The sequence below is a fragment of the Molossus molossus genome, unplaced genomic scaffold, assembly GCF_014108415.1.
Source record: "Molossus molossus isolate mMolMol1 unplaced genomic scaffold, mMolMol1.p scaffold_m16_p_1, whole genome shotgun sequence".
NCBI lineage: Eukaryota > Metazoa > Chordata > Mammalia > Chiroptera > Molossidae > Molossus > Molossus molossus.
The window spans coordinates 210,090,622-210,111,175 of record NW_023425344.1 but is presented as its reverse complement, the minus strand read 5'-3'; the positions used below and the strand labels follow the sequence as shown (position 1 = coordinate 210,111,175).

The window sequence follows — 20,554 nt, the reverse complement described above, 5'->3', positions numbered from 1 at the left end:
AATATGAGGAGTTGTTTAGTTTCTGATCCACCTAATTATATCAGTACCCACTCCTGATTTTTCTTTTGTATCCTCACTAGAGGATATTTTTCCTTTGATTTTTAGATAGTGTGGAAGGGAGGGAAGGGGAGAGACACACACACACACATCAATTGGTTGCCTCCTGCATGACCACGACCAGGGCTCGGGATCGAACCTACAACCCTGCTACATGCCCTTGGCTGGGAATCCAACCCACGACCCTTCGGTCCTCAGGTCGAGGCTCTAACTGCTAAGCCAAACTGGCCAGGGCCTGATTTTTCTTTCTTGTTCACAACTACTTTTGATCACGAGAGACCTGACCAAGACTTGTATCCACCAGATAGGTTTCCTTGGGCTTTCATAACCCTGTCAAAGTATTTTCAAAACCTTTGTAAGTTTTAACAAACATCTTTTTAATGTATTCCAGAACATTCTCCAGGATTGATGCAAGGTTTACTGGTTTCAATTTGTGGAAGCTACCTTCTCATGCTTCAGAAATTAGATATGTAGTCTTTAGCTGATTCCTCAAAGATGACTGACCGTGAGGGTGACCTATCTTGGTGGTAGGTTGTTAGTCACTAGGCATGTATGTGATTAGAACATTGAGTACTTGGATGATCTCATATCTACTCATCTTTACCTTTTCTAGTGTTTTATGCAATTAAATCCCTTATGAGAGAAAGCAGAAATAAAATACTTGCATTTGACAATAACCCATTAATTCTTTTCCTTGCTCTGAATTTAATTTGTGGTCCACCCCCACTCTTAATCTGTTTTTGGATGGCCATAGCCTTACTTACCATATTCTTACAGGTCCAGCTGAGGCATAGTTAGCCTGGGTTATAATCCTTTCCATAATCCCTCTGCAGACAGCTATTTATTTAGATACTCTATTTTTCCCCCCTTGTTACAATTATTTTTGATATGTGCTTTGATTTATCTTTAAGAGGTTTGCAACTCTCAGAAACCATTAGTGTAACACACTGTGGTTTATATTTATACTAACAGCTCTCGTTGCTGTGGTACTATTCTCCCGAGTTAGACATCTTATATAACAGATGTAGTCTATGTAGCAGCTATTCTGTTGTCATAATACTGTATCATGGCAATATGTCCCTTTAGGTCTAAGGAGGTATAGTGGTAGAAACTTATTTGAATGCTGAAATCTGAATTTTATTAATGACAGTTGATGATTTTCATAGCGCTTAACGGATATCCCCACCTCCTATCCCTGGGTAGAGGAGAGTTGGCTCTGACTATAGACAAACTGCTAATTTGTTTGAAATTTGAATTATTTTTCATGAGAAGGGGGAGTGATAGGAAATTACTAGACAATCCACTTTTGACGTGTCAGGTATTACTAAAGCATTTGAGAAACACTATGGATTATCCCATGAACTGTCAGACCTACCAATCAGGTTCAGATACCCTGATGATCGTCTTTCACAAAGCTACAGAGTGCATGGCAGATTGCAGTGTATTGTCTCTTAAAGCCTGTTCAGTATTTTTCATCTTGAGGATTACTCATGCTAACAGCTCTCAGTAAGAGCTCTTCTCTGCTCCCCAAACCAACATTTTTGAAAATATGTCAGATATTTGCATAGAAAAGAAATAGAGATGTAGATATACTTTTAAACTAGCAAAATATTTTCTTTGGTACAACACTTCTCTTTTCCTCAGTTTATACGTTTATGATCAGTGTTCATGGAATGTTATTGTCATGGTGCAAATAATGACTTCTATGTCTATTATATCCTGCAGGGGCTGGGCCTTCATCTGAGGTATGTTTACATCATAGTTCTGTGATTATATTGAGCCCATTCAAGTAATGATCTGTATCTGAAAAGTGTACATCTAAATTTACTTATTTATATTAATTTAACAGCCACAAATGTGCATCTCCCAATCAGTTGTACAGTATGATTGTAAATCAGAAATTCTGACAGCAAAAATACTTTAAAACATTCTTTTCAAAGGGGAAAGAAAAAAATATTGATACCATGTCTAGCATTGTTTGTAAAAGTACTCATATTCACCCTTTTGGGAAACTAATAATAATGTAGTCTCAAATAACTTAATCTCTTTTGCTCAAACCAATCATTGATTTGCAGTCAGACCAGCAGCTAGTGAGTCTCTGGTACTAGTATTATAGCTCAGAAGATGGCTCTGAACTAACGCTCCAGGGCGGTGCCAAAAGAAAAAAATGTGGTTCTGTTTCTGGATATGTTGAATCACTTTCTTAGAACAATTTTGCTAAAGCTAAATGATTAAAAGGAGTAAACAGCTCTGTTTGTTCTCTTCGGTTTTGGAAAATAGCATGAACCATATAAGGTGAATGATCTGTGGGATCACAGTGAAGGTTTTATCCTACATTGATTTTGTTGGTGCACATTGCGGAAGTGAAGATGTAGTGGAAAAAAAATAAGTTAATTTTATTATTCAGTGTTTTTCAAAACATTTGCATTTCTTTAGTTACCATGTTTATGTATTCTGGAGAAGAAAAATTTCTTAAATAATAGATTGATGAGTGGGTAGACCCTAAAACTGCTAAGAGAAACATAGAATGTAGTTGGCCATTTGTGTTCATGGTTTGTTGAAATCTAAGTTAACATCACGGTGCTGTACCACTGTCCAAAGAAATTGCCTTTAAGTAGTCCTATCTTAGAGCTTGCTTGATTTATTTTGCTTTTGTATCTTTAATAAAAACCATCTCAAATATTTCCTTGTGTAGTTTATGGATAATGGTTGAGTCTGTGTGTTAATTCAGTTTCAGCAGCTAACTTTGGCTTGACCAGGATTCTAGACTATCTCTTGGCCTTGCCTCTCCCATTGTTTTTTTTTCATCCTCACCGGAGGACATTTTTCCATTTTTTGTTCAGACAGAGTAGGAAGGAGAGAGAGGGAGGGAGAGAGAGAGAGAGAGAGAAACATCGACATGAAAGAGACACATCGAGTGGCTGCCTCCCACACAACCCAACCAGAGCCGGGGGGACAAACTGCAACCAAGGTACATACCCTTAGGGGGAACCGAACCCCGGTCTCTGGACCGAAGGCCAACGCTCTAACTGCTGAGCAAAACCGGCCTGGGCTCTCCCATTGTTTTGAGGGCTGTCATACAGGTTGGGCAGAGAAGACACTTTGCAAGAACGTTGGATTTATATATTAAACTGAATTGGACGATTAGTTTTGAATAGTGTCACTCCATGTTTCTCTGTTATGGAATAATCGATGTTTTTCCTTATCCTTGGTGTTAGTTTGTTTAGTCAAGCGTTTTAAGTGTGGAAGCCTTAATTAGCACTTGCACTAGAAATTAAGACATACATGCACTTAAAAAATTCAACTGATTATAAAGGATTTGATTAATCCATGCTAATATTTTTCCTTCATTTTCTTAAGTGTTCATGAATAAGCTATATTGGAAGAAAACGAGTAACATTTGGTCATGTCAATTTCAGTGACTTCCTAAAGTTTAATAGAATATTGTGATTTTAAATTGTATTTGATTGTAATACCAAAAATCATGAGGAAGGTCAACCTATCATTGCAGCCTACACTTAAAAAAAACAACTTTCTTGCTATACCTTGGCATTTATTATGTTAGATAAGAACTCCCTAGTTTAAACATAAGAGTATTAAAATATTGATTGTATATTATGGATCTTTGGTCCGAAGTTCCCAAACACCACTAGTAATTGTTTTAAAGTATTCCCTAATGAAATTAAAGTAGTTCAGCAGCAGCAAGAATGTGAAACAAAATATGTTTGGTTGTTTTTGGCATCTTTTTTGTAATTATAAATAATTTAAAAACTAAGCTTAGATGTAAAATTTACTTTGTCTTGTGTGCAAGTGCTATGATCACTGGTTCACATTTGTGATGACTTACCGGTAGCAGAGAGCCGTGGGGCCTACCCCCTACGACACTGAGAGCACTCATCTGTTAAAACAGGCTCTGACTCACTGTACAGTCATTAAGTAATTAAAACAGGAGGCTTTGACTCGTTGTCTACAGTCCAAATGACTGCCTTTGATAGCTCCACATTGAATGGAAAGACAAAAGTGCACGTCAGTAGCATTAGGTAAGGTGAAGCAGTGAGATTTGGGGACTGTTAATCTGTAGATAACTACTTATATGTGAGTGTGCGAGAGGGATCACATTCATCCGTGCAGTTTCTAGGGTGAAAAAAAATGTTCTAAAAACAGAGTAGCTGTCTGAACCAAGAATTCCTGTCTCTGAAAATATCCAAGCAAGTGCTGGATAAACAGCTGTTGGGGATGATCCAGTACCAGGGGGGAGGGGACTAGATGATGTATAGGGTCTTTTACAGTTTTGTATGTCTCTGAAGTAGGAAAAAACGGGAGAGATTTTAGGAGGAATAAAGGGTAAAAGTTATTTAAATAATTTTAGCTTGGGTACTTATACCAATGTTCACACTTACTACTATGTTATATACCACCCAGTAGTTCCAAAGAGTAGTGAAGTAAAAGTGGGGTAAATTATAAAAATATGCAACCAAGTATTTTTCCCATATGCTTTCTCAACATTATGTCCAGGTAAAATATACCAGAGCAGCCGGTTCATTTCTAAAAAGGGAAATTGTAGAGTAATTTTTCTATCTCCTATAAGAGATGAAAGAGACACAACGAAACTTGTCAATAAAATCTTTAGGAATATCTGCACATACACATTTACATTCAAGTTGGTTAACACTAGTGGTTTCACTTCAAATTATGTTCAAGAACTCAAATATCAGACATGGTCATATATATGCTGTTTGAAATTCTTTTTTTTATCTAGATACAGATCTTGATAGTGAATCTCTTGATGACAGGTGTGCAGCTAGTTTGTCCCGGAAATCATGAAGATAATTATATTGCTGAAAAAAGTAAAGATGTATTGAAATACATTGTAGAAAACTACCTACCAGAGTAGTCCCAGTGCTGGTAGGAATCGAGTCAGAAACATTTGCTAAGAACAATTCTACATTATTTGGAGAAGCAAGCATTTATCTTTCAATAAAGCTGCATAAAGTGTGAAAAACTGTTGCTTCAGAAATCTCTAAAAATCAGAAGGTAGCTTGAAACAGATTAATGTTTTATAAATCTGTAAAAATCCTTTGTCCCTTTCCTGGTAGGAGCAAATAAGATTAAAATAGTCCTTGAAGGCATTCTTTTTGCTAGAGTATTTTCCCTGGGGGAGGGGCTAAATAGGGAGAAGGCACTTTTTATAACAATTAACTTTGGTATATTCAAGAAAATCTATTTCTTATAGAAGTCCTATTTTTTTGCTTTTTGTGATGACAATCCATTTGAAATAATTTTCATAGTAGATAATATTATAAATCATTACTCTTAAATATGCAAAAATTTAAAAGAAGTTTTATTTGGAGTTTTAATAGCTTCCTAGAGGATAGTCTTACTCTGCCAATAATCTCATTTCATCTCATTACTAAGGAGTTGAAATTGCATACGGCTAACAGGGACACGCCTGTCAGCCACACACAGGACGCTGAGGTGAGAAACAGACAGCCTGTACTAAAGTGGGCTTAATTCTCTCCAAGATTAAAGATGTAAAAAATGCATATACGTATATACATGTACACCTATGTTTGACTTGAGAACATCTTGAATTTGGAGCATCATTTGATCTTAATAATAAAGGGAGCTGTTTTCAGAACCTGTGCAGTGAAGTGGATCCTGTATGGGCTGTTTTGTGAATGACCTTATTTGAGCCCTGAGAATCAGGCTGCTTGGTGAATTTATCAGTTATAATAATTCACATTCATTACACTTGGTTAGACTTGCGCCTAGGGAAGATGGACTGTCCAGCTCAGGGCGCCTCCTAAAGGCCAGGATTCTTTTGTGCCTGCTCCTGACTTAGTCTTTCAGAGCTACAAATAAAGTGAAATCTGCAGAATCTTTGCAGCAACATGAATAATATATAATAATATCCTTGGGCATTGCCACTGCAGTAATTTTGAAGTGTTAAGGGGAAAGTCAGTGTGGAAAATGCCACTTTGATTATCCACAGTGAAAGATAATTAGCATTGCTTTACATTGTTTTGTACTACAGTCATTTATTTATCTTTATTAAGTGCTTTGGTGATATAATACGATCTTAATTAGATTTTTTTGCATAAAAATCTACCCAAGAAACTACTAAGTTTATAGTAACCATCACTGAACAGTTGTAGTAACCATCACTGAACAGTTGTAGATCCTGGAAGAGTAAACTGGGAAGTTCAAATTTTTTCATTATTTTGTCTGCAAGACTGGACTTTTTGAGACATCCATGTTATATAGGAATGTAAATTAAAAACATCAAAATATAAACGTGATATATGAAGAACAGAATGCTTTGGATTTTCATTGCCCTTTTGATAATACAGGGATTCAGAATCAGCCACCGAGGATGTGCGTCAGTGGCACAAGGGTTATTTGGAGCTGAAGGCAACCTCGACCTTGTGGGCTCAAGAGAAACTTCTGTCCCACTTCCTCAACTATCTAGAGAGATCTGAATTAGGGGCCTTGCCCATAGTAAGAGATTACTGGAGATAACCCATCTATATGGCAGGGCAAACTACCGGTTACTGAACGTGTGCTCTCCCTTCAATGACTTGAAGCCCCAAGGTGCCTTACCTCATCCCCAGCTCAGAATGTCATATATACACGTCACTTTCCATTTGTCTCTGAATCTCTCCTGCATATAGGGTCTCTGACTCATGTACGTGTGGTTTCCATGTGCACAAAATTAAATTTGATTTTCTCCTGTCAATCTGTCTCATGTTGATTTGATTATTCAACCAGCTAAAAAGAACCAGAGGAGGGAAGGGGGTGTTTTTTCCCCCTTTCCTCACACAATGATGAATTACACTGTATTTCTAATTGTCTGCCTCCCTAAGGACACCTGTATAGAAAGAGTCAACCTCCTTACCTTTATGGTCTGTATTGCTCCAGAACCTCTTAGGTCTCTCAGGCTGTCTATGGCTTGCTGTGGTGATACTGTGTCAGACAGATACAGTAGGAGACAAGCGGCTACTAATAGAACGTGATAGAAAAATAGTACATTATTAAATAATTAATAGGGTAAATATTATTTATTTATCCTCACCTATGGACACTTTTGCATTCATCTTCGGATAGAGCGAGAGGGATAGAGGAAGAGAGAGAGAAACATCTATGTGAGAGACACACATCGACTGGCTGCCACCCACACAACCCCAACCAGGGCCGGGGACAACCTGCAACTGAGGTATGTATGTGCCCTTAGCGGAACCGAACCCAGGTGTCTCTGGACCACAGGCTAACGCTCTAACTGCTGAGCCAAACTGGCCAGGGTGAGTATTTTATATTTAATTAGACTTATGTTGGTACAGGAGACTAAGTTTGGTGTGACTGTTTGAAATGAATTAAAAAACCAAGGCCTTAGTATATGTTTTTGGCAGTTATGACTTTAAATGACTGGTTGAATCAAAATTTAACACAGGCTTCATTCTTTTTTTTTTTTTTACATAGGTTTATCGAGTTGTAATTCATATGTCATATAAAGTATACAAGTTAGTGGATTTCAGTGTATTCACAGATACGTGCAGTCATCACCTCAAAAACAAACCCTGTACCCTTTTATCATCCCCCTTCCTACCACTCCATCGCCCCAGCCCTAAGCAACCAATAATCTACTTTCTGTCTCTATAGATTTGCCTATTCTAGACATTTTTATTAAATGGAATCACATGTGGTCTTTTGTGACTAGCTTCTTTCATTTAGCATAATGTGTTCCAGATTCATACATATTGTGGCATGTTCCTTTATGGATGAATACTTCATTGTATGGATATATATTTTGTTTACTTTTCAACTGATGGACATTTAGATTTCCATTTTTTTGCTATTATGAATAATGTTGCTATAAACGTTCATGTGTAAGTTTTTTGTGAGGGCATAACAATTTTCTTTCTCTTGGGTAATATACCGAGGAGTGGAATTGCTAGGTCATATGGTGACTGTTTAACTGAGGAACTGCCAGACTATTTTCCGAAGCAGCTGCACCACTGTACATTCCCACCAGCAGTGCATGAGGGTTCCAATTTCTCCACGTCCCAGCAAATGCTTATTTTCCAGTTTTTGGATAATAACCATCCTAATGGGTGTTAAGCGGTATCTCATTGCAGCTTTTTTTGCATTTCCCCGGTGACTAGTGATGCTGAACATCTTTTCTTGTGCTTATTGGTCATTTGTATATTTTGTTTGGAGAAATATCCATTCAGATCTTTCTCTCTTTTTAAAAATTGCATTGTTTGTCTTTTTATTATTGAGTTGTAAGGGTTCTTTATATATTCCACGTGAGTTCCTTATCAGATATATGGTTTGCAGATATTTTCCCCACTCTGTGGGTTGTCTTGAATTTGACAGTGTTCTTTGACACATACAAGGTTTTGGTTTCCATACTGTCCAATACTGAAAGGAATAACTGTTACTCCAGTGTGGCAATTCATTAGATGATTTTCCCTCAACACATTTTTTTTTTTTTTTTTTAAGTTTAAAGTTAACATATGGCCTGGCGAATGTGGCTCAGTGGTTGAGCATCGACCCATGCACCAAGAGATCTCAGGTTTGATTCCCGGTCAGGGCACATGCACAGGTTGTGGGCCTGATCCCCAGTGGGGGGCGTGCAAGAGGCGGCCAATCGATGTTCTCTCTCATCGATGTTTGTATGTCTCTCTCCCTTTCTCTCTGTCTCTAATATCAATGGAGAAAAAAAAATTAAAGTTAACATATGGTAATTAACTTTGGTTTTCATACTTATGTTACCAGTGTATATTATTTAGAAGTTACTGTTGGTATCATAACACCTGCATAGGGACAACATCAGAAAACAAAACAAAACACAAGAATGCAGGTGCTAAGACTTGTAAATTATGTTTTGTAGAATGCTCCAAAAAAATGCTGAAAACACCTCCCACTCCCACCTCAGCTTCATAGGGAACACCAAATTTAGGGCCTTAAAGAAACTGATGAGTCTTAGCAGACTTACATTGTGTTTTGTTTCATTTTCCATACAGTGAGCATATGGCCCAGAAACAGGAGTTTGAAGTTAAAATAAAACTGAACAATGAAAATCTATTTCTTACCAAGACAAGATCTCCCAATTCCTCCGTAACAGCTGAAAGGGAAGTACAGTTATGAAATTTGTATATTTTCATTCCATCCCAACAATTACAACTAAGACTTGTTATTTCTGCCTTCTATTTCTAACTCTAATGCCTAGCACAGTGCCTTGCACACTGAGATTAATAAGTATTTTTGAATCGATGAGGAGCAAAATGCTTATTTATTATATATTCTGAACACCTCTAAGGGTCAAGTAGGCAAGGCCTTTTTAGTGACCTCTTTAAACTCCAGGATCTACATCTGAGAAGTGGAACTTGTTACTAAATAGATAGAAATCAGACTGTTTTACCAACTGCCACTTAGATTATCTTTCTCTGAATGAAACCTTAGTGGTTATAGGACAAGTGCAGTCTGTATGATAACCTCCCTTATGTAAAGAGTACAGAGGTGGCATATTATAGAGGGTTAGAGCATGGACTCTAAAGCCCCACTGCCTGGGCTTGAATCCTAGATCTGTCAATTATTTTTGTTAATCCTCACCTGAGGATATTTTTTCATTGGTTTTTAGACAGAGTGGAAGGGAGGGAGGAAGGAAGAGAGGGAGGGAAAGGGGGAGACCAGGGGAGAGAGAGAGCAAAAGAAAGAAACATTGATGTGAGAGAGACACATCGATTGGTTGCCTCCTACATGACCCGCACAGGGGATGGGAACTGAATCTGCAGCCCAGGCACATACCCTTGACCAGGAATCAAACCCATGACCCTCTGGTCCACAGGCTGATACTCTAACCGCTGAGGCAAATCAGCCAGGTCCTAGATCTGTCATTTACAAGATGCACGAACCTAAACAAGGTATTTAGCTTCTCTGGGCCTCAGCTTTTTCTCCCATAAGATGATGACAGTGCCCTGGCCGGTTTGGCTCAGCGGTTGGAGTGTCGGCCTGCGGACCAGAGAGTTTTGGGTTCGGTTTCCGCTAGGGGCACGTACCAAAAAAAAAAAAAAAAAAAAGATGGTGACAGCAACAGTGCCTACATCACAGTGAGGACTCATGAACTGGCTTTCTACTCAGTGTTCCAGATGTAGGCCTGTTTCAGAGATGAGGATCTACCGTAGACAGGTAGAGAGACAGAATATTGCAGTGGCTTTCTGCTAGACTGATACTACTTTATACCTCTTGCTACCCTTGTCTTTCCTAAGACCCAGCTCCAATTTCATTCCCCGAAACGCCTCGCACCCCCACAGAATCCATCGCTGTCCTTGTGCTGCCTCATGCACACCTTGTGCGAGTTTCATTGCACTCACGTGGCAGCACCGTTAGCTGTGGGTCCTTGAGGGTGGGGGCTGCACCTCACACTGTGTTTTGTATTCAGTTTGGGTTACACAGTAGGTGTTACGGGTTGAATTGTGTCCCCAGAAATAATGTTGAAGTCCTAATCCCTAGTGCTGTGAATGTGACCTTATTTGGAAATAGGGTCTTTGCTGATGTCATCAGGTTAAGATGAGGTCTTTAGGGTGGGCCCCAATCTCATATGACAGGTGTCCTTATAAGGGGAAATACCATATGACATGGCGGAGAAGCATGTCATGTCAGAGGCAGAGACTGGAGTGATGTAGCTGCAAACTGAGGAACAGCACAGATTGACGGCCACCACCGGAGCTAGGGAGAGGCACGGAAGGGTTCTGTCCAGACTCTAGACTCTAGAGTCTCAGAGGGAGTAGGGCTGTTGGTTTTGCTTTTGGGCTCCCAGCCTTCAGAACTGGAAGGAATACATTTCTGTTGCTTTAAGCTATCCAGTCTTTGATACTTGTTATAATATCCTTAGGAAATGGAACACCCTGGTAGGCAAGCAGTGTTCACTGACTTTGTGAAGGAATGAACATGTTCTGGGAGAGCCAGTGAGACAGCACTGGTAGACAAGACAGTGAAAAAATGTGCCAGACCCTGTTTCTGATGGATAAACTCTTGAGTGTCTAGCAATGTGGGCACTCAAAGATGGCAGAAGGGAGAGAAAATTGTCTTTGTCCCAACAGTAGTTACCCTAGGGCACCTTTGAAAGCTCTGGGACAATGAAAAATTCCAGTCATCACATGCTTTAATTTGTGGGAACCTGAAGCATTTGACATCTGCAAGGCCCATCTTTCCATCCTGTCTACATTTTGTTCAAACATCAGAGCATTTGATTTGCTAGAACCTGTTAACAGTAGAATTTGTTAAGCTTCACTAATCTGAGCTAGTTTGATCTCTGGAAACTTTTCAGTAGAGGCCTCTTTCAAAGATTTACTTGAAAAAAAAAAAAAAATCTCAGAATTGGTTTGAAAAAAGGGTCCAAAAATTGGAAAATATTTTTCACTAACTACATCTAATGATCTAATGCCATTTTATTTAGACTTAGAAAATTTAGCATAGACAACTATTTTTTCTCAAATTTTGCTTTTATGATTAGTAAAGCAATTAGTAATTGCCTACAGTAAAAGATCATGCTTTTTTTCTAGAGGACATTTGCAAACTGTAGACTGCAGGATGCCTTCTAGTTCTTTATTCCCTACTCTGCACCCTATAGTTCTCTGTATGACAGAGCTGACTTTGGCCACAAACAGGTGTGTGTCCTCAAAGACCCTGCACCAGTTGTTCTGCCTTCAGAACAGGAATTATTGGCCTGAGGTCCCTGAGCTCTAGGTTGAAGAAGAGAAGTTGGCTGGGCTTGCCCTTTCCCTAGGTGGCCCAAGACTACTCCATTATTTGGTATTGTCAGCCTACTTTCTAGCTCAACGCAATGAACTCAGGGACTTTAGGGCTTTTGAGGTCTTTAATATTCTATCTTGTTTCAGAAAGGATTAGCAGCTTATTAGGCTACAGAAAGTACAATTAGCACAGAGGACTGGTTTGTTCCCCGTGGCTGGCCCTCCTCTGCTGTGTCTCATTCTGGCAGAGCATCGGCGGCTCTAACCACTGCCTTGATACTGCCTACTGCTGGTCACCACTCTCTTCTTCCTTTCTCCAAGCTTTTTTCGTTTCTCCTTTTTTTTTCTTTAACCTGTTTTATTTTGTTTTAAACTTTCATATCAGCAGTTTGTGTATAGCCATTTGACAAACAGTGAAAGTCCCTCTTTCATACTGGTAGCAAATTTATATCATCAAGTATGATTTTCAAGTCATGTTTTTAAGATTTCTCATTGCTGAGAGAGTATTTCTTAGCTGCTAACTTTTAAAAAATGGACTTTCTTGCTGTTGGAAGCAACTGAAAGGCTGAACAATAAGTAAGTTAAAGTGAGAAAAATACACAAACTTTTTTGGGAGAGAGGGTCCCCAAATTATAACTAAGGTCTAAGACAAAAACCTGTAACCCTATTCTAAAGATTTTAAAATCTACTCTTTTATTGTCCTTACTTTCCAAAAGTAATAATAGCAAATTTCTGCGTACTTGCTCTGTACCAGGAATGGTGCTAGTACTTTTCATGCATTCTTTCTTTCTAATCCTTGCAACAAAACAGAAGGTAAGTAATAACTGAATAAGGATGCAATAATTCGAGAAGTCATTCGGACTGGGACATTTCTCATGTAACGTATGGAGAAGAGGAGAACCTACTGGATTAAGGTTTTTCGGTTATTTTTAAGGCAGACTGCAAGGGCCTCCATTATTTCACAGCAGCTGGCTATGTCGGGAGTGCCTCCATCTGGGATTGGATGATGATGAGTGATAATTCCATGCTGCTGGTAGAGGTTCAGAAGGTTTGGGACTCTATATTTTGACAGTTCCCCTCTGGTGCAGAAAACAAATATGTCTTGTATGCCATAATTCTTTAGTTCTTCTGCCAATAGAACAAAATACACAGACACACACATACAAAACATTACATATTTAAATACAGTCAAGAGGGAAAATATGGAGTTACATTTCTTAAGCCAAACTAAGTAAATAACAAGTGATAATCTCTAAATTTGAAGTGCTTACTGATAATCTAAAACAATATTGATCTGTCTTAAAACTAGGGTAAAAATCAACTCACTAAGCACAAAATAGGATTTGGAAACATCTGAAATGAAAGGTGACTAAAAGTAAACCTGACTTTACAATTCAAAATGCTTTTTATTGAATTTTAAGATGAGTCAATTATATTGCTGTTCTTCAAAAAATTTTTGACAATAAATGCTGCTTTAAAATAAATGTAAAAACATCGAATATTTCAAAATAAACTCTTGAGAAGGGATGATAGCACTTTTTTTTTTTTTTTTTTCCTGTTTTCTTCTCACAAAACCAACTTGGTTGCTGCTCTCATCAGCCTGTTATTTGTTTTGCCCTAAGCACTGTATATAAAATCTCCAGCAGGGCATGGTGCAGAGCTCTTGCCTTCTCCCTCATACCACACCACAGCACCGCATATTTAATTTATAAACCAGGTCTCTAGGAAATAAAACATGAACTATATTAGCATTGTGCAACTTAGCTGCTTTCACTATAATGAATATGAACAAGCAATAGTACCATGGGCCATTCTATACACTGAAACTTTCTTATGGCAATATCCACTACAGAGCATTTGGTTCATAACGAATAACCAATTCTAGCTGATCTGAGCCTCCTCTCCCTCCCCACCTCCTAAATCCAAGGACATTTAGCTATTTAAGTACAAAGTGCCATTGATCACAAACCTCTAGATTTGCACTTGAAATGTGGCTAGTCCAAATTGAGATGTTTTCAAAGTGTAAAATACATATCTAATTTCAAAGATTAAATATAAAAGCCCTATCTCATTAATCATTTGTTTTATAATCAAAACCCATTGAAATAATACTATTTAGGCTATATTAGGTTAAATAAAATATATTATTAATTTCACCTGCTTTTACTTTGTTAACTATGACAACTAGAAAATATGCAGTTACATACACAGCTTCTATTTGCGGCTCCCACTATATTTCTACTGCACTGTGATGCTCTGGAGTCTAGATAATACTGTTATAGTTTTGTACTTCTAAAAGGATTTAACCTGTCATTAACAGACTGAACCATTTTGAAGAATAAATACATTTCTATTTGCCTCTTGTACACATTGGATAGTTTCAATTATACAGTGGTTTTCAAACTTCCCTGGAAAGGACTTTGAGGAGGAACCACAGGAAATGCTACAAGGAGATTCTACGTCTCCTCCATCAAACATTGTCATCTGGCTTATATATTGGCTTTCATTGAAAAACAAAAGGTTTGATAAAATATTGGCAACCTCTTTTCTAGAAGATACTAAATAAATAGGACTTTCCAAAATGTGCAAGATTGGTTCTTGAACCAGTAATTTACATTAAATGTTCTCCAAGTGAAAATTTCCTACCATGGTAGGTCTTTCTAAATCAGAAAATCTTTACAAATATTGCAAGGGTCAACTAATCTATTAGCCTCTTTAAGTCTTCTTTAGTAGGTAAGGAATAAATTAGAGAAAGTACATTAGCAAATTGATATTATAAAACAACCAGGAAAAAATTTTAAGATTAAAAAAATCTATACTGGTCAGAATCAAGCAATATTACATTTTTATTTTGATGTGTTATAAGGACATTGGGAGAGCTAGTAGCCTTGAGATAGTCTAGGCCAACCAGAATAAAATATTTTGAAAATCCAAGTGTTTAGTATCATGAAATGTGTAAATTTCAAATTGGGACAGATTATCAGGATATTTGTAGGATTATCAGACTCCAGGCTATAGTGGTATGAACATCCTTGGGCATGTGAAGATCAGACTTCATCTTTCCCACCTAGAGGCTGGCTTTCTAAATTGTCTATCTGGGATGGACAGTTTCACTACTACCTCTAGGTTCTCAGCTCAGGCTTAATTTCTACTACCACGGTGAAGTCTGCAAACAACAGCAAATTCAAAGATCTGGGCAGTGCAATGTCAGTTTTCTATTTACATACTTTTCTCCCTCCAACTTATCCATTCTAAACCCAAATGCAGTTTCTACGTATCACATAACTACCATTCAGTGAAAACCAACATCATGTTTACTTAAGTGAATGGATGAGTTCTCTGTGCCCTTCACAAATGCCTCTTTACATAGAATGAATCTGTGGTTTGAAATGTTATGAAATATCAAACATTTATTTGGTATATTGAGAAGAGACTAGTTTTTCTTTCTGACAGAGATTTTCAGTGCTATTAAAAAACAACAGCTATTAATATGGTTGTTTCATATTACACCTACCTGTATCTTTTTGGATATTTCTTCTAATATCTTTAAATTTACAACCTATAAGTAGTAATAAAACAAGTAAAAAAGTTAGTTTTTGGTCATATATAACAAGTATATTTTAACACAAAATAGCTACTTCAAAAAGTCATTCCACATTTTTACATACATACCTCAATTCCATTTTGAATGTAAATTTCAATTTCCTATATTCTTAGGAATATAGTCCAGGGGTTTATAGATCCCAGTGGAAGGAACTCCTAATGCAAGGGTTATTTATTCTGTGTCTTTTCTGTAACAAGTACCTGGCTATAGTCCTCAGCCTCACATTGTACCCCAGTGTTTAAACTGATTAAGATAGGGAAGCCAGAACTGTAAAACCGACTGTGAATCTGGAAGGGTTGAAGAGTGGATCTGTTTCTCTATGGCCTACCATAAGGGCTCCCAAAAGCGAGTTCCCCATGCTGATGGCCTATGAAATTCTCCTATTACTCAGTACAGAGAATAATGTGTTAGCTGACAAAAATAAATGAGAAACTCAAAAACAAAATAAAATCCTTTAAATATATCAGTAAGAAGCCAAATGTAGTGTTACTTACCTGGAAGAGCACATAAACCCAGAAACTGAGAACAATTCACTCGTGACAAGGGTAGCCTGAAAAGATAAAACCTTATCAAGTTCAGTTCAGGTTATAAATGGAAATTCAGTATCACAAACGTGTGTGCTTGCCACTGAACAAGGGTGTTTTAAAGGTTGACAGTAGTCATAAAACAAATATTCATAGTTACATATCAATGTGTTGGTCACAAAAAGGCCTAGAAAGACTGGAAGTTTTGAAACAGAGACTTATCTTTTGCTTTGTCACAGTTTAAGTCCTAAAAAGTGGCAAGTTAATTTAAACTTACCTTAAAGATAATAATGCCTAGAATGCCTACAGCTAGTTACCCTGTGGTATATTACCTGAGATATTTTGTCTTAGTAACCTTAGGAAATAAGCTAGAAAATGACCACCTGACAATTTCATCCCCAGAATTCATTCTACATTATTTTAAGATTTCTTTGTAGAACCTCCTTAAACAGATATAATTCATATTATAAAAAAAAGTCACAGGCCACTCATTCTTTGTAGTAATGGATTTGGTTAAAATGAAATAATTTCAAGAAACCATATCCCCAGTTTGCAGTATTTAGGGACAAGGCAGGCAGAGGCTTATCTTTTTTTTTTATCCTCACCCGAGGATATTCTTCCATTTTTTGTTCAGATAGAGTGGGAGGAAGAGAGAGAGAGAAACATCGACGCAAAAGGGACACATCAAATGGCTGCCTCCCGCACGACCCAACCAGGGCCGGGGACAAACTGCAACTGAGGTACGTGCTCTTAGCGGAAACCAAACCCAGGTCTCTTTGGACCACAGGCCGACGCTCTAACTGCTGAGCCAAACCGGCCAGGGCAGAGGCTTATTTTATTTGTAAGGCAGAAAATGGGTTTAGAGGAAAACAGGGGGTAACATATAAATATTACCTGACTTCGAATTTTTGACTTTAAATGGGGGGTTAGAAGCAATGAAATATAATTGCTATTTGATGGCAGAACAAAAAACTTTAGGCACACCACATACCCTTTTTTTCTTCTTGCAGTAGGGAATGTCTTAATTTTTTCTTAAAAATTTTTTTTTTTAATTTATTGATTTTTAAAGAGGAAGGGGGAGAGAGAGAGAGAGAGAGAGAAACACCGACTTGTTGTCCCCCTTATTTATGCATTCATTGTTGATTCTTGTATGTGCCTGATGGGGGATGAAACCCACCCCACCACCTTGATGTATGCAGACAATGCTCTAACCAACTGAGCTATTCAGCCAGGGTGGGAACGGCTTTCTTAAAGAAAAAGATGATTACATTTACAGGCAAGAAAGAAAATATTTGATTGCTGGTTGTAGAGAATCTGGTGTACCCATAAGTCACTGCCAAGATCTGGAAGTTGATTTTCTATACAGAAACGTTTGAATTTGTTATTGTATCTATGGTAATGTGGCTTTTATCTTAAATGGTCTGCTGATAGATGCATTACTGTGGCAAGTAGTTCTAGGATTTGAGTAAATGATAAATCATTAAATATCTCACCCAGTTTAGTACACTATTTTTTTTGTCATAAGAGAATAAGTAGGTTTTGGTGATAAATGAGAGATCATTCCAATCCAATCTCAACTCCTTACTTGTTTCTACTGTGGTTTTCTCAATGTATATAGAACCCCCACACACACACCTGCAAAAAAGCCTAATTCTATCACATATAGTAAATAAATCATGGAGTTAGACAATCTTGTAAAGATTAGAATTATAATCAGTGGAAGAGAACCATTTAATATATTCTATATACACACTTCATGCTACAAAGATTTTGATATACACATAAAATATTTTAGCTCATCATTGATCAGAAATGTTAACATACCATGATATCTGAATTGGAGTCTGTTCATCTTCAATAGGCTCTTCATCTGATGAGTCAAACTCACTTGTTTGCAATGAACTAGGCTTTAAAAGAAATCAGTTATGTTAAATAACTGTAAAGAAAAATATTTACATATAGTCTTACTATAGCTGATTTTTGCTTAAACACACAATGAATGTGTATTTGCAATTTACTGAATCTGGAATACCAGAGATCAGTAACAGCAACAATAAGTTACTGCTATTTACCATCCTATTAATAATTACAGGTCTTTGTAGTAGAGTTGGATTGGGAATCAAGAAAACTGGCTCTGCCACTAGGTGTATAAGTGATGTCAGTTTATTTTGGATCTGTTTTTCACAATTATAAAGTGAGATTTATCCACTCATTCACAAACTTTTCTTGGACACCTTTATTTGCCAAGTTCTGGAGAGCAAAGATCCATAAAATAAATAGCCTACCTCAGTATAGTTGGAGACACAGATGTAGATTAAAGAAGAAAATTTTAAGTGCTAAAATGGAAGCGTAATCTATGCATTTTAGAGCAGAAAAGAGAGTGACTACTTGGGGATTTGGAGAAAGCTTCACAGAGGAGATGCATTATCTGGGTTTTGAGGGATGAGCAGGAGATTTTAGGAAGATAGGTAAGAAGTTAAGGCTATTACAGGCAAAAGGAGAAAGGACTTGTGTATTTGGAAACTAATATCAAAGCAGAGGGGATGAAGATAAAGATATAGTTTTAACTACCCCATTTATCAAAAATAACCCCCACACAACCTAGTAGTTTGGTTGGGTAGGCGTATAGGTGGAATAACCTGCTCCCAACTTGGTGAATTATTGGACTAGAGAGACTGAGGTGGACTTTGTGCTGATCTACGGAGTTCGAACTTAATCCTGTAGGCATCATTTCTACATGACAAACTGTTGGAGTTTTATAGGACCAATAAAAACACACCTTTCTTCTACTCCCTAGTTGGAAACAACAGAGAGATAAGACACAGGGAAAGCAAACGGAGAGCAATATATTCATTTTATTACTGTCATATGGTTTTAAAGCAGTGGTCTGGGGGGCCTGTTAATTCTTCACTCCAGAACTGGATTTATCCACCCAGTCACAGGCAGCCAATGACAACCCAGGGCTCCCGTGAGGCAAGGAGCACTTCAGAATGTATTCTGCTGAGAGAAGGGAAGAAAGGTTGAACTACCTGTGTTCAACCCCTCCCAGGAGAATCAGGTCACTCATTTTTCCCCTTCAGGGGACAAATGGAGAAAGAGGCCAGGAGGGAAGGACAGCTGATGTCCCAACACACGGTAACATGGGGATTAGTAAGTGTAACCATCTAATGACCTTTCTAGCTCTGAAGCTATATTCCATAATGGTCTTGTTACAAGATCGCATTACAGAACCAAATTAGGCTATGGATTTGAGTTGCTTTGGTCCTATCCCGGGGATTATTATCAATTCAACTCAAATGAAGGCCCTTCAGTCAACCTTGGTGGAAGGTCATGTGAGCCAGGTGGAACTTTAGCTTCTCGTATCTGTTTTTTCTCTTAAAAGCAGTTTTGATTCAAGATTTTCCATTTGTGTGACCCACTCAGGCACCCCCAGAGAGGTTTACAAATCCTCACACAGTTGGACGTTTTCGCCCCCCAAGACCCAGGGACTGAACCTCGGGGAAACGCAGTGCGTCGGGTGGCCCCGGGGATGGCGGCAGCGGTGAAACAAGCGGGGGTTGGGCATCTTTCATGAAATTTCCCTCGTCCGTGGTAAGGCCTGCTCCCCAGGGGGCGCAGGGCAGCCCGCTACATCTTTTGGGGCTGGGGTGTCCGGCAGACTGAGACAGTGAAACTCCGTAAGCCTCAGTTTCCTCAGTAAAACGGGGCTCAGCCCTCTCTGGCAGGGCTGTCGCGAGGCTTAGAAGACCCCGCAGGCGACAGCACACAGCCCATAACAGGCGCAAGCGAGTCCGTCTTCCCCTCGTCCGCCGCCGACCCTGTTCTTTTGCAACCATCGCTCTCGCGGGTGCCGGGAAGCGCCACTTCCCCTACCCGGGACGGTTACTGCGCGAGTCATTCCGCCACCAGACGCGGCTGTCCACGGGCCCAAGAACTGGACAGCAGAATAAAACTGAGGTCCACAATACAGACACCGCTTGTACAGTAAGTGGAAAAGCCAACAGCAGAAGCCAGGACCGCTTTCGTCCCTGCGGCTTCGCTTCTCCAAGCCTCCGCCCGACTCACCGGCTTCATCGCTGGCCGCCCCACGTCGTAACCAGCTACCGTCTTCCTCCGGCTGCTTCGGCCCCGCGCCGAGCCCGCCCCTCCGCTCAGCTCATTGGTACATCCTTTTGTGAGGCGGTGCGAGGCGTCTCCCAGGAACCAATCACTCCATCGCCCTGTTTCTTACTCCGCCCCCGGATGCCCTGGCTCGGCCTCTAACCGTTCATTGGTTCCTAGGTGGCCTTTGAAAGACGCGCGGGAGGAGGGCCTGTTGAACTTTGATTGGCTGGGAGGGTGCCCGCCTCCAGTCAGTTAGAAGGAAGGAGGGGGCGGGGAGAAAGGCGGAGCGAAAGCCTTTAAAGGCTGCCCCAGCGATTTGGAGATGCTGGGAAGTCGAGCTTCCTCCAGGCAGGATTTCGATGTAGTGTCAGAGTAGGGAGTTTTGTATCCTTCTTTTCCTCCTTCCTTCCTTCCTTCCTTCCTTCCTTCCTTCCTTCCTTCCTTCCTTCCTTCCTTCCTTCCTTCCTTCCTTCCTTCCTTCCTTCCTTCCTCCCTCCCTCCCTCCCTCCCTT

At 39.0% G+C, this 20,554-nt stretch overlaps 1 protein-coding gene across 3 annotated transcripts; it reads right to left on the bottom strand.

The window, feature by feature from the left end:
- Window positions 1-4,668: 4,668 nt before the first annotated feature.
- CDKN3 (cyclin dependent kinase inhibitor 3) lies at window positions 4,669-20,094 on the bottom strand. Of its 3 annotated transcripts, none has more exons than XM_036280377.1 (8): window positions 20,004-20,094; window positions 17,763-17,845; window positions 15,909-15,964; window positions 15,325-15,369; window positions 12,716-12,938; window positions 9,150-9,181; window positions 6,953-7,056; window positions 4,669-4,895 (listed from the first exon to the last, which is right to left on the bottom strand). In XM_036280377.1, exons 1-8 carry the CDS (start codon window positions 20,010-20,012, stop codon window positions 4,809-4,811), a joined length of 639 nt encoding a protein of 212 aa, XP_036136270.1. In that variant the 5' UTR covers window positions 20,013-20,094; the 3' UTR covers window positions 4,669-4,808. The 3 variants fall into 3 exon arrangements, with proteins under 3 accessions (XP_036136270.1, XP_036136276.1, XP_036136284.1); XM_036280383.1 differs by lacking the exon at window positions 20,004-20,094 and adding an exon at window positions 18,801-18,821 and having other exon boundaries at window positions 4,671-4,895; XM_036280391.1 differs by having other exon boundaries at window positions 4,771-4,895; window positions 6,953-7,053.
- Window positions 20,095-20,554: the final 460 nt, after the last annotated feature.